We start from the raw sequence: 13,342 nt of genomic DNA on the forward strand, positions 1-13,342 counted from the left end.
CCAACTTCTGCCCACCGAGAGCCACAACTTGTATTGTGAACATCTATCTCATCCGAAACTCCATGGGATCACAAAATTTAGAAGTTCGTGATACTGAGGAATATTGATCTCAATGAGCTGAAGTCAAATTCACCTAAATCACAAGCTTTCTTTGAGCGTGCGGCGTGTTATCCAGTAATGATGCCAATGTAAACCATAGATTCTTAAGATCTCTGAATTCTGCATCCTTTCAAACAGCAAAGCGCTTAAGCTAGCATGAAAATGCTTATATCTTACATTCATCACTGAATCACTGAGAATCCACATTATCCGCATTGTGCAAGCATGACATAAAGAGGTCAGATCTGGGTCTTCGAATATTGGTGCTCGGTTCATACTATTAATTAAGTAGAGATTGAAAACGAAAAAAGATCCTTCAGCAATTTAGATCAATGTGTTGTGTATACTTCTCCTTTCTGTCAAATCGCAATCTATTAAAGTGAATTCTTCATGGTAAATCTCCGAATCACTCACAATCAAACGGCGTACTCTTGAAAATTAAAGAGTTCAAGTCTTTGAGATTATCTCACAATCGCTGGCATCATTCCAAGCTACACATGCAGGAAGCTGCCAACAGTTTTCCCATGGTATTACATTAAACTTTTTATTTTATCTACGTGACTCTAAAATGATTCAAAATTATTCAGCTGTTACAGATTCCGCGTCAAGTCCACGTGACTCTGGCCCATTCTTGTGAATCTCGGCATGTCTGACTCATATAACGCGGCTTTCCTATCTTCATTTTTAGATGAAATAGATATTTCCAACTCGTATAGTAGCTGAATCTGATCAAAAAAAGCAAATATGGTCTTCACCCCCACAAAATCGCCTCTTCTCCTCATCGTCGACCTCCATCAAGTTTTGGTCGATCCGCCATCCTCTTGGGGTCCGCGCTCTACTCCCAACCTGACTTCAAATGTGACCGCAATTATCAGTGCCTTCCGCAAACAATCCTTCCCAGTGGTTCATGTCCATCACCATTCGCCTGATCCCAGCGATGAACTGTACCCAATTGAGGCCAACGCTAGCTTCATCGCACCACATGCTTGTGCCGTTCCTTTACCCCATGAGCCAGTCTTTATCAAGAACACTGGGAGTGCATTTGCATCTAGTAAACTGAAGGAACGTCTTCCAGAATTTGACTGTAAGGACAGAGAGATTGTAGTGATTGGCATGGAAGGTGCAAAATGTATCAACAGCACCGTGAGAGGCGCGAAGGATTTAGGATTAAACATGGTGGTTGTCGTAGATGCATGTGCTTCTTTTGGGGTCGATTACTTCAAGGAAGAGAAGATAGGAGCGGAGGAGGTGCATAAAGTAGCGATGGGGATCTTGGATGGTTCCTATGCCAGGTTGGTTGAAACGGACGATTTGGTCAAAGACTTAAGGCAATGGGACGACGCGAGCAGAATTGGCTCATGAGTCATATGCAGGTCGATGGTAGAGGAATAGATAGTCTTTGACTGATAATCTTTGCTTTATGACCGTACACCTCTAGTTCAGCTTAGCATAGCATCGAACATCTGCCATCCCAGTATAATGAGTAAATAATAACAAGTGGATATATTACATAGTTCTCTATCTATATAGTACTGTTATACCGTGATCGTTACTCCAGTTGCTGTTTGCTTCTCCCACCCGTTACTCCCAGAATCACATCAACCAATATTCAAAATCACTCCACTAAGACAAAATACATTACAACAACCATTCAAGAACAATGCAAGATCCTCGACTCCACTTGCAAAAGATTTTATTTATCATGAACCCCATGTCTCAGATACAGAAGGCGACTTTGAGCAGTCTTCAATAAAGAGAGCGATCTGTATCAAGCGACCCGTCTTCCCCTCTCGCTGGAAAACGACTTGCTTGGTGCCCTGTATCATATCTACAAACATGCTGAGGAACCTCGTGACACTATTAGTCTTGCAACTGATATTATTCTACTCGATTTTCGCTTCAGTTTGTTAAAAATCGTTCTGGTGCCAGTATTTGCGCCCACTAGAGAAAGTAGACGAGAGAAAAACCACATGATGCAGAGTTTGAAATGACGTCTACCTTCTCGACCTCTCCAGCAGCCTCTGAATGATTTTCTTTGTACAAATAGATTGCACTATTATCCCCTGGCAATAAAAGTTGAATTTCCTTGGTGGAGGGGAACCGAGACTGCTCTGTAACAAAATGATTTCCAATGGCCTTCATGATATCACTTCTTGCGCCCGCATCTATTCCGCCTGATAATAGCGATAGATAGGAAACAGAAGCAGGTAAAAGCTCATTGATGAATATTTCGAAGTTTCTGGGTCCTTGATTCGCTAAAATGCAAGTTGAATTTGTAGCTCGAAATGCGGTATTGGCATGATCACAGATCGCAATTTCCAATGGTAATTCAAGCTTTCGGAGACACTTGAAGCCACGCATGAACACTTCGTTAGGGGCGATCGAAACTATTGGTCTGTCTTTCAGAGAGGTGTCCTCAGTGGACGTTGAGGCGCAAATTTTGATGGAAAGTTCCTCGAGATAACTTCCTGCCTCGCCCTCGATTGCTGCGATGAATTTGAAAATATTCCAGACCTCACTATCACTTTCCTTCTCAGGCGAATGGGTATATTTAAAGCTCCTAAGATGTGGGGCATGTTTGAGGAGATTGGCAATGGCTACGTCATTGATACAGCAGTTTTTAAGATAGACTGTTTCGAGTTTCTGACCACAACGAAAATCCGATATTGGTTTGGAAGGGTATGCAATTGATAAGTCACCTCTTGCTACGAAGTTGGGGCCCCGATATGACCGCAAATTTGGCAGTGCTAACAACGGAAAGTCTTTCCACCAGTCAAATTTGAGTCTAGTGTAGGTTGATATCTTGATCTTGGTAAGTTGAGCGAGACTAGGATCTTCAAATGGGAACGTCGACAGCTTGCTTTCGGCAACGATAGCTTCAAGAAGCCTTTTGGGGGCCTCGAGCGGCTGCCAAGGAGATAGCACGAGAGTCTTGACGTTTGGTAACAGTGTCAAGACAAAAGCAGTGATATGTTGTGAATAGTTCCTCGAGTGCCGATTCCTTCTCAGGTCCGCTTTGATTAAATCATGATATTCTTTCCAGTCCAGTCCTGCTTTCTTCAAATATGGAGAATCAGCGAGTAGCTTTTTCAGAGGTCCATGATGCCTACGGTAAAAATCCTGAATATAAGAATGATATCTGTCAATGCCAAAGTCTGCGTGTATAATATAACGGGCAATTATAGGCTCGCTATCAATTCGTAGGATGAGATCCAGCAATGTTTTGATTGATGACGATGGTCCTAATGCTAGTCTATGGAATTGTGACCGAAGCTGATTGTGACATTCGAGGAAAGGTGTGCATAATGCGTGAGTTTCTTGGCAGGTCAAAGCCAGACTCTCAAATCCTTCTGGCAAAACAAGCGATATGACTTTATCAAATATTTCGTTGGGTAGATTGAGGAGCGACATTTTATAAGCAAGGCTTCGAAATTACAGAGAAGATTTTGCGATGTTTGGGAATATGTAAGCCTAGTCTCGGTCCTGCAAATCATGTTAAGCGCAGCGCCTAAATGCAATCACGTGACCATCTTCTCCGGATTTCTTGTTTACATCTAGATTACAGATAAGTACAATATGCTAAGCTTTCTCTCTCTCTTTTCTCCTCGATCGGAGCCATTGAAGAGGTTCTGCATAGAATTCATCGAGAATCACTAATCGTTGATTTAGAGAACTGTCACTTAGGGCAGTCCATTAAATGCCTTGACCGGGCTTCCAGGAGTCTAGGACCAGTCAATTAATAAATTGAGTATGAATCTATTTAATCAAAGCAGTTTCTTTCTGTTTTCTGAGATATCACCATGTCTTTTAAAGAGTTGTGTATATTCCATTTCACATCAGATCACATTGATTACCTAAATATTGATGTAGTGGAAATATCAATCATCCTGCTCTCTTTTCGAAAAGACTTCTTTTCCAATACAGTATTATCAGGAAGGAAGGCTGTTGAAAATTTAGCATTTAATGACGTGAGCCAGACTTCCTTTCTCATGGACAGAGATATCATAATTATGAATTCACATAACATTTTGCCATCATTCTTGACATTTAGTTTGCCGTGAATACTTTGGATAGCTACCTCATTTCGTTTTGATAATAGCTAAAGTTATTGAAAATTCCTTCAACCCTAATCACCATTTTTTGCAGTCCTTTCGCCTAATGCTATTCTCGGTTATTTCTATTGACTTCCAGACTGAAGTTATGTTACAATTCTTTCTCCTTTTGAGGAGAATTAATAGGATAAGTGGAGAAAATGCCTACAACACGCCAAACTTTAGGTTAGTTTCAAAGTCGTGGTATAGCCAAGTTCTAGCTCCGCAGCAACATCTACAAAGTCCAAGCTTGTGGTAGATCAAATGACCGATTGTTACCTAGATCATCCCAAGTTCCATCTCTATGACTTGTAAATGTGTCAAATATCCCTAACTCGAAGCGAATGCCACATCTTTGACACATTTCTGAGAGGGTTTGCAGCGCAGCATAGTCGAACTTCCTGCAAATGGAACAGCGGCTCCAATCGCGATTATTTCTGCAATCTCTTGCTTGAAGAAAGCGGCGTAGATGAAAATTGGGCTTTATCTGGAGGTGAAATTCTAGTAGGGAGTAACATGTTTTTGAAAGCTGGTCAGGCGGAAAGCTCAAATACTTATGTTGTCCAAACACGTAGCTTCTGCATATCGATTTCTTTAAGAATGGAAGGAGAGACATAATTATGCTCTAAATGAACGCACCAGCTCTTTCCCACACAAGTTTTATTTCACTGTTATTTCTATTCTAGCGGTTTCCATAGTATATATCATATTTAAGTTATAGGGCAAATGTATTTTTTATTGTATTTTAGTGTTTTTCAATAACGTCAAGAACGAACATCGACAAAGGAAAGTGCAAACATACCTGTATGAGGACCAGCCTTCAGGTTGAGTTTGTCAGTCATGAGTCTCTGCTCATGAACTTTTTGAAAGCATCATACTCCTCGATTAACTGACGATGCTCCTTTCTCGAGCCTTTGAGTGCCTGTTGTGTGCTTTTTCTGATTTCAAGCGAATCGATGTGTTCTTCTTTGAGGTCGTTGAAACAATACTCGCATTCACAGATTTCACCCCCAGGACTATAATGCTCCCAATTGTCAAAAAGACACCCCTTCTTTACTTTGAGTGGGAGAGAAAGTCTTGAGAGTCCGGGAATTTGGTGGACCAAAGCTTCGTACTTCTCGCGAACTTTCTGATTTTCTCTATCCAGCGCAACGAGTTCGGAATGGAGAGCATGCTGAACTTTGACGATTTCAAATTGATGTTCTAACATATATCTGTACCCATAGCAGCTATCGTAGCAGTCAAGTGTTCTGCAATTGCTCTCGGATTCTTGTTCCAATTGGTCTTCGTTAGATTCAGATGTGACAATGCCCGAGTTTTCAATGACGCCCGCAATATCTCCATCATTTGACTCACGATCTCGATATGTCACTGGGGTTGGCATGCTTTCGCTTTCGCGTTCGAAGGCTATTTCCGCAATGTCCGCAATAGTTTCATCAATAAGATCAATAATTCCATCTATTTCAGGAGTCACTGTGATCTCCTCGAGTCTCTCAACTACTTCAGCAAGGTCTCTATCAATTATCATCAATATTTGATCCATATTAGCGGGTTCGATTGTCTAACCTAAATGATTCGCTGAATTCTTTCTGTTAAGACTGGATTGAGAGGCAGTAAGTCTAGAGAAGAGTGGGGCTGTTGATACTTATGTGATGTGATAGGCGATTGATGGCGAGTATAAGGATGGAATGTTGCTTACAAGGGAGATATTGCATGATCTTATAATTTAAGATATGCAATTGTTTAGAATCTGTTATCTTGGACCTTTGTGGCTCCCTCCCTGAAAATATTCCACACGGCTGAATCTAGTAAGACAAGTTTTCTCTATCATCTAGCTAGCATGTGAGCTATTCAATGTTGTTCCATACTATTCGAGCTTTGCTTTGTTGTTGTACTCAGTTTGAAAGAATGCAGGTCCAAGTTCTTTGTTGGAGAGGCGCAATTCTTTATCTCCATCACAATCCTTTGTCTGATCTGTGTCCATGACTCTAACAAAGTATCCGAGACCTCCCACTCTTTCTCATATTCTATCAAGCGACAATATTCGCTTTACCTCCGATCTATCGACAGACTCTCAAGACGATACCAGATTGATTTGTAAAATACCAGCGAGCGGAAGAATTATGCTACACCTCTCAATTGAAAACGCGTTATGCGATGATGATGCCCGCTTCGATCCTGAAAATAATCATCTATCCAGAAAATTACATGCACTCAACTGGCAATCGAAATCAAAGCTATAGTATTCGAACCATTGATACATTCAGCAGGCTCATGAAGAAAAGGAAGTCTTCATTACTTTCATGTCTGCGAAGATACAAGTCGCCTATTTGATATGTTAAAGAGGTCACTACCACTGCCGTCAAAGCCACACGGAAGAACCATGTGGAGCCACATAGACTCTGATACCCCAGAATGGCCAGTATTTTCACGACCTCAAACTACGTGGCAATCTTCTTCTCAATATATTCACGGTCACTTTCATTTCACAAGTTTGCAGTTTATACAAGCATCTAATTATTTTATAAATTTCAATTTAATTCATAATTTTCCAACTCCTAGATATCAAGAAAGAAAATACTAGAAGGAAAACCAAACATACGCGCAAAGACCAGCTTCTACCAATCTCATGTGACTATATCTCGAAAATTCGAATACTTCTCGAATAAATCGTTGTATTGCTTATCAAAATTAAACATTTCAAGAAAAATGCGGTTGAACTTGGCAGCACTGATGAGTTTCAGCTCAAGAGCACAGTAAGAACACGAACCACAACGATCGCGAGGTGTATCCGAATTTTCGTTTTGGTAAGATTCGGCGTCTCCAAACAGCTCTACGACAGATTCATCTGTTTGAGATCTGAGATACACGTAAGACTTATGCTGCTCTTGGACATCGTATGGGTCCCTAGGAACTTGAAACCTTGAAGAGTTGGTAACACCACGGACTAGAGCTTTGTATTTTCTCTTAAGTGTCTCGTATTTTTCCATGGTGGTATCGCACTCGGTATGGAATTTGGTTCTTTTACGGTAGAGATCCTCGATTTGTCCTTCCATCATCTCTTTGCAGTCACTGCAGTTATGATGGCAGGGGCAAGAATCCTCAGGGTCGTATTCGTAGTGCTCATCAAATGCTTCTGAATTGGCCGAAATCTTCTCTTGCATAATCGCGAATAGCTGATCGCATTTATCGAGTAAATCTTCATTCATGATAGTCATGGCATCGATCTGTTGACATAAAGTATCCTTGGTCTGAACAATTTTGACATGGCAAGCCTCCAGTCTTTCATAACGACGACGAAAGTGGCAGATTCCAAGAACCAGAGGGGTGGGACGTTGGTAATCGTAGCAAGAATTATCCATGATTGGCAAATCAAAAGGCATATCGGAGAATTTTACACTGAAGCCGGTGAGTTGGTGGTAAAGTGTTGAATATCTCTCGCGATACTTTAGATTATTCTTTGCTAAAGTAACAAGCTTGCTGTACAGAATATTCCGGGTCTTGATGACGTTGAAGTGGGCCATTTCCAAAGATCCAATGCAGCGATTACAATAGCAATGATTACCAGAAGTAGAAAATTTGTATTTATATGCCAAATAGTGCTCAAAATTGGAGTATTGTGGGACTAGTCTAAGGTCAGTTTCTATCTCCATGCACTCTTTATGAGCCGAAGAAATCAATTTACCGAACATCACTAACCCCTCTATCGTTTCTATATCGGTACCCGAGCTAGGGTCGGCTTCTCCAGTAGGAACACCTTCTGTGATGGCTGATGTGTTTATTGGTTTGATGGTATCTTGGGTGTAATCCATCTGAGTTCTATCGCTGGTATCCCAGTCAATCAAAATTGGTGTCCAATTCATCTTGCTGATTATAATCTGGGTCTTGAATGTGCAATGGAAGATTTAGATTAGAAGCTATATGTTTGAAGTATTGAATGAGGATGGGAAGCTATACTGAAATGAAATACACAAGTCAAACCAGAAGTGTAATATAGTTGAAAAATGAGGTCTATTCAAAGTCTGTTCCATGTATGCCATGCATGTTTTTCTTCTTGAGGGATAACAAAGGTAACAATTTTGTTGTCCTCGAGCTTGAATCCTTTGTCAGGGTTACAAAGCATCTGTCAAAGGAGAAGATGCCACGACGAATTTCAATTGTCAGAATCCTCTTTTTACGAACATTCGTATCCTTTGCATTGAGAACAAACATGAGAAAATGAGCAATCTGCACTCAATGTATGTATAATGAGATAATACTATGAGTTTAAAACACATGAATTGCTATGTCAAGAGAAAGATAATATACAACCTCCACCAAATGCCCCTTCAGCCAACCCACACTACCGACAGACTCATCACTCATCACTCATCAACCATCCAGCCAACCACCGTTCATGAACCGACAAAAGAAATCAGCCATTTGCTCGTCCCATCGTAATCCTTATCATCATGCCCCCATCACCGTCACCAAGATAACCAAATCAAATCAAAACAATCTAAAGAAACCAATTTGCACGTCCACCCTCACCGAAGTAGGCGACCCTACATCTTTCCCAATGGCTTTCTAGCCCAGCCATTCACGGTTCTCCATCCAGCACCACAAGCTCTACCCTCTTCAATGAGATTCTGTACACCCTCCAACGTGCCCTCATCACCCACTGTCTGAACTCTACATCTCAACAACCATTTTTCCCAAGCCCAGCCACCGACTAACCCAGTGACACAAGCTGCATCTCCAGTACTTCCGCTAACCATTGCTTCCATTTCCAATGGATCACCTACACTGTTTCTCTCTACATCCAATCTGTGGTCAGGATCTGCACCCATGGGCAAAAACACCCACGCGCGCTTGATACCTACAAAACCCGCGCGTTTGAGACGACCGAGCCAAAGTTTGGTGGGAGAGGGATCGTAACCGAGGGTCTTGAGATTGAATCCAAACTCAACACTTTTGGCCAAGCCCATTGGGCCCGCGTTGACGATATCAGAATCCATGATGGAGAAGTCAAGATATCCGCCTGGCTTAAGAATGCGCATGCATTCATTGAGACAAGCTTCCCATTCATCTTCACCGTTCTCACCGCGCTCCTTGAGAATCATATAGATTTCGCGAGCGGAAACGAGATCAAATTGGTTGTCTTTCCATGGAAGCTTAACGAGACGTTCCACAGCTACCTGGCGAAGATTCTTAGGACCGCGAATGTTGGAGTTTGAGAGTTGACGGAGAGCCTTGGTGGTTACAGTGTAGACTTTGCAATTGGGATATTCAGTAGCACAATGCCATGCCCAATCACATGTGGCTTGTCCACCCAGGTCGAGAATACGAGCGCGGTCTCGAGGGGTACCGTTGATGGTGGGACCCATTGAGGAAAGTCTTGCAAGGCGCTTGGCAACCGGAGCTGCGATTAAGCGACCTCCGTTAAGCATTTTAGTTGCTGTGACGTTCCAGGCTGCAGGTGACATTTGCTCAAGAGCTTCGGCTTCTTTGTCATGCTGGAGCTTTTCGGGATCTTCAAATGGGGTATCATCGCCACGAGCCACGTTGGAAGACATGCGGCGCTTTGGGGACATGGGAAGAACGCTCAATTGGTATTTACCGAGAAGACTGGCACGATGAGCTGCTGGGAAGGAGACGCGTTGAGATTGGATAGCTTCAAACCTGGGCACACGATGCACGAAGACATCACGGCGACGAGTTTTACGAACTGAGCGTTTGAAGGCACGATGGTATGTCGATTCTTGAGGAAGGGCTTTGGGTAGCGGACAGGCATTTCCAGCCAGTGTGGCAAGTGTAGCAGTAGCGGCTTCTGGAGTGGAGATATCATGATTGATTGGGTCTGTGGAAAATCGAACAGTCTTTTTACGTTGCAAAGGCAGTTGTTCAGGCTCAATTGGCGAGATGTTTATTTCTGCTGCTGAAAGTCTTACACTGACAGCTCGCTTCAACAAGGCAACTTCATCATCACGAGCCTCTGTAGGATTGATGAGTTCTGAGAGGTAGTCATGCTGAGCTGCAAGCCACAGTGCTGTGCGGTCAACATTGGCAGTTGCAGTATCCTCAAGCTTGTTGATATATCCAGGTGCGTAATCCGTTAGGATCTCATCAGCGACAATTTCTTCCTCAAAGTGAGTTTTGTTCGGTGGTGGAGAGCTGACAGGGACAATTGTTTCATCAGAATTGTCGTGACGGATCTCGGGTCGGATGAATTTAGCAGTCGGTGGCCCATCAGTATCAGCGGGCTCTGGAACTTCGATGATACGCTCAACTGGATGAGGTGCCCACGGAGTGTTATAAAAGTTTTCGGCGGTGGTTGATGAAGGCGGAAGAGGCTCGTCTGGCGTAATAGGTACAAGGTGCCAGGTATGTCTTGCGCCATGGCCCAAAGATGCAAAGAAGCCACCAGGAGATGGGATCTCCAGATTTGTTAAACTTTCCATAGCTCGCTGTTGACTTGGGGTAAGGACTAGAGAGTTAGCGCGATGAATGTTTGTATTCAATGGTGGCAAGCTTTGCTGCATTTCTTGACCAGGTATGATTTCTTGCGGTGCGGTACTCAAATCAATGACCTGTTCCGGCTGCTGTTCATCAAAGTAGTCATTTGAAGGTCCTGAGATCGCCTCTAAGGTGGCCATAGCCGCAGGTTGCAATTGAACGCCCCAGCTAGCCCGGGGACCATCTTCTTCACTGTCGTAGCCGACATCTGGAGTTGGTGGAGCAGATATTTGGGCCATCTGCTCTGAATCCATGCTTCCGTCTAACGAAGGCGGAGTCGATGATGATGGAATTGATAGATTCTCTTGGTTCTTGAGGAACGTGAGAACAGCGGGAGACATTGCTACTCTCGGGGGTGGTGTTGGTGGTACTGGAGAGGCTAGTTGTCGTTTGAAAGCGGTGACTTCAGCCCATGGATCTTCATTTGACGGAATCACAAGTGAAGGCAATGAGCTTAGGGAGTTTCTACTTCGGGTCGAACCCGTGGATGACCTATTTGACCTTGAAAACTGCCCAGCACTAGTTCTTTGCCTCATAGTGCTGCTCCTTCGATTATCGTCGTCGGATGAAGCATCATAGAGATCATCGAAATCTGTAGCATCGGTTGTGAAACTCGTCCTTGTCCATGGTGCTGACGAAGGAGCAGAAGAAGAGTCTTTGCTCGAGTCTGAGCAAGATGGTGAAGCTGGACGATATTGTTGCATGAATTGATTGGCTCGAGGCGTTGGAAAATGGTCGCTGAGGGGAGAAAGGAAGTCTGCCTTAAGGGGGGATCTATCCCGACCTCGCATTTCCATGTGTTTTGAACCCCGTACAGATTCTTCTTCATCTTCCATTATTGTATTAAGTAGCCGTCTTCTTGTCTGTGCCTGCACAGGTGAAGTTGGCGGCCGGTATGTTGTGGCAGGTAAATAATCTAGAGTTGCCATTTTGTAGACTTGAAAAACGTGACCTTTTTGTTTTACGTTCCTTGTCGACTGGGTATCGTGAATTAATTTTCGAAAACGCGCTGCGTCCCGTGAGGCAAGGAAAATGAGATATTAAAAGATAGTATGCTTCGATCAACGAAGACTTTGTAACAATGCCAAAAAAAAAGAGAGAGGAATTAACGACGACAAGAAAAATACACCTCCTAGACTACAAAAAAGAATGAGACGAGAAGAACTTGCGTTTGGTAACTGGGCCACTCAAGGTTTATACTGACGATACCTGTATTGCCTGTACAATCGTCACTGGGTAGCGTCAAAAGCCGACCAGGGGAGCAAGCAGGTGTGGCACCAATAGAAAACTATTTTTATTGAAGAACCGACCAAAAGGGACTCACAAGCTTCTCCAAGCGTCAAGACCAATATGATCTCCACTAGTCAAGAGATTCATCCAGAATAAGGATAAAAGATTGAGATTGACTAAGATACTACTACAACGTCGGTTCACGACCGTATAGCCAATAGAAGATGTGGCTGTTCAACCATAATGCATGGCAATGACGGCCCCGCAGCGAATAGTTGGCAAGTAAGGACTGAAATGGGAAGAAAATCAATTTTTCTAGCAAATTGCGCGCGCAACGATTAATTGAGGAGGTAGGTTCTCCGTTAGCGCTTGCATACAGCATCCACCAATGAAAGTGCTCATCGACTGCAGAACCTTGCTAATACATGGGAACACCACAAGTTCGGCGCGTAAAAATAGAAATGGTTAAAAGACTGACCTATGGGGATGGATTTCAATGCACCACGAGTTAGACTGGGTTTGACTTGATCGTAGTTCAACTTTGCACGACTGGATGTGATGTTCTGATTTATACACTTGATTCGTGAAGTACCCATGTAGAAATGAGGACAGAAATAGGTGACGGGTGGGCTCCCTATATATACTTTGACTTTCTGTAAGTAGAAATATCCGCCGATGAATATTGCCAACCAGTCATGCTAGCCTGATTGTGTGAAGCAGAAATATAGGTACAGTATATTTGCTGGCGGTATGATCGAGGTACCTGCATTCAAAAATTGCCAGCTAAGCAGTCCCGGGTGAAGATTCATATCCGTATACTTTTTATACATATATGTACCTCGGCGTCTGACTATTGCATCATGACTATATCTTTGATCCTCTGTTTTCGAAAGATGTTTGAGGTGTCATTGATGTGATGGTTGAATGAATGGGAGATCTTGAATACCACCTGAGAGTTTCCACAAACCAAGTGTAAGCTCCTGTCACGTGTCGCTAACCTTACCATAGTCCGTGCTTTTTCCTATCATCCAATGTCTCTCATCCATTGTCTTGGCGAGCTTGGTCAATCAACCCCCGTTCGTGCTACTGCCAAATGGACTACAGTTGAACCAAAATCTCTTTCTTCAACTCATTTATCCACAACCCATCCATAAAATCTCACTTGAATCGCTCTTATTGGTACTATCTAGCGGGAATGTTGCATGTTTTGACAACCACGTTTTTCGACAAGGTTACATCCGATTGCTGAATACCATTTTCAATCTACCCCGAATCTCTCTATTCAGACACCATTTTATGTGGATGGGTAACTATATATTCTCTCAGCGGAAAATTATGCCCCAACATTCAATACTCCTTGTTCCATCTATTGTCAACGACTTTGCTTCAATGACGTTGACACAAGTTCACAACTATCCGAAGAATCC

General features: G+C 42.9%; 5 protein-coding genes across 5 annotated transcripts; 1 reads left to right on the forward strand and 4 right to left on the reverse strand.

Annotated features, from left to right (window-relative positions):
• Positions 1-843: 843 nt before the first annotated feature.
• Positions 844-1,461, forward strand: Bfra_002406 (putative isochorismatase family protein; the record flags this gene model as incomplete). Its single annotated transcript, XM_037332827.1, has 1 exon — positions 844-1,461. One exon carries the CDS (start codon positions 844-846, stop codon positions 1,459-1,461), a length of 618 nt encoding a protein of 205 aa, XP_037194955.1.
• A 579-nt stretch (positions 1,462-2,040) lies between these two features.
• Bfra_002407 (putative f-box domain protein) lies at positions 2,041-3,510 on the reverse strand (the record flags this gene model as incomplete). The annotated part of the gene is made up of 1 exon (XM_037332828.1): positions 2,041-3,510. One exon carries the CDS (start codon positions 3,508-3,510, stop codon positions 2,041-2,043), a length of 1,470 nt encoding a protein of 489 aa, XP_037194956.1.
• Positions 3,511-5,028: 1,518 nt separating this feature from the next.
• Bfra_002408 (uncharacterized protein) lies at positions 5,029-5,733 on the reverse strand (the record flags this gene model as incomplete). Its single annotated transcript, XM_037332829.1, has 1 exon — positions 5,029-5,733. The coding sequence occupies one exon, from the start codon at positions 5,731-5,733 to the stop codon at positions 5,029-5,031; it is 705 nt and encodes a 234-aa protein (XP_037194957.1).
• Positions 5,734-6,817: 1,084 nt separating this feature from the next.
• Positions 6,818-8,053, reverse strand: Bfra_002409 (uncharacterized protein; the record flags this gene model as incomplete). The annotated part of the gene is made up of 1 exon (XM_037332830.1): positions 6,818-8,053. The coding sequence occupies one exon, from the start codon at positions 8,051-8,053 to the stop codon at positions 6,818-6,820; it is 1,236 nt and encodes a 411-aa protein (XP_037194958.1).
• A 681-nt stretch (positions 8,054-8,734) lies between these two features.
• Positions 8,735-11,614, reverse strand: Bfra_002410 (putative methyltransferase domain-containing protein; the record flags this gene model as incomplete). Its single annotated transcript, XM_037332831.1, has 1 exon — positions 8,735-11,614. One exon carries the CDS (start codon positions 11,612-11,614, stop codon positions 8,735-8,737), a length of 2,880 nt encoding a protein of 959 aa, XP_037194959.1.
• Positions 11,615-13,342: the final 1,728 nt, after the last annotated feature.

This window comes from Botrytis fragariae (assembly GCF_013461495.1).
Source record: "Botrytis fragariae strain BVB16 chromosome Unknown tig00000012, whole genome shotgun sequence".
Classification (NCBI taxonomy): Eukaryota; Fungi; Ascomycota; class Leotiomycetes; order Helotiales; family Sclerotiniaceae; genus Botrytis; species Botrytis fragariae.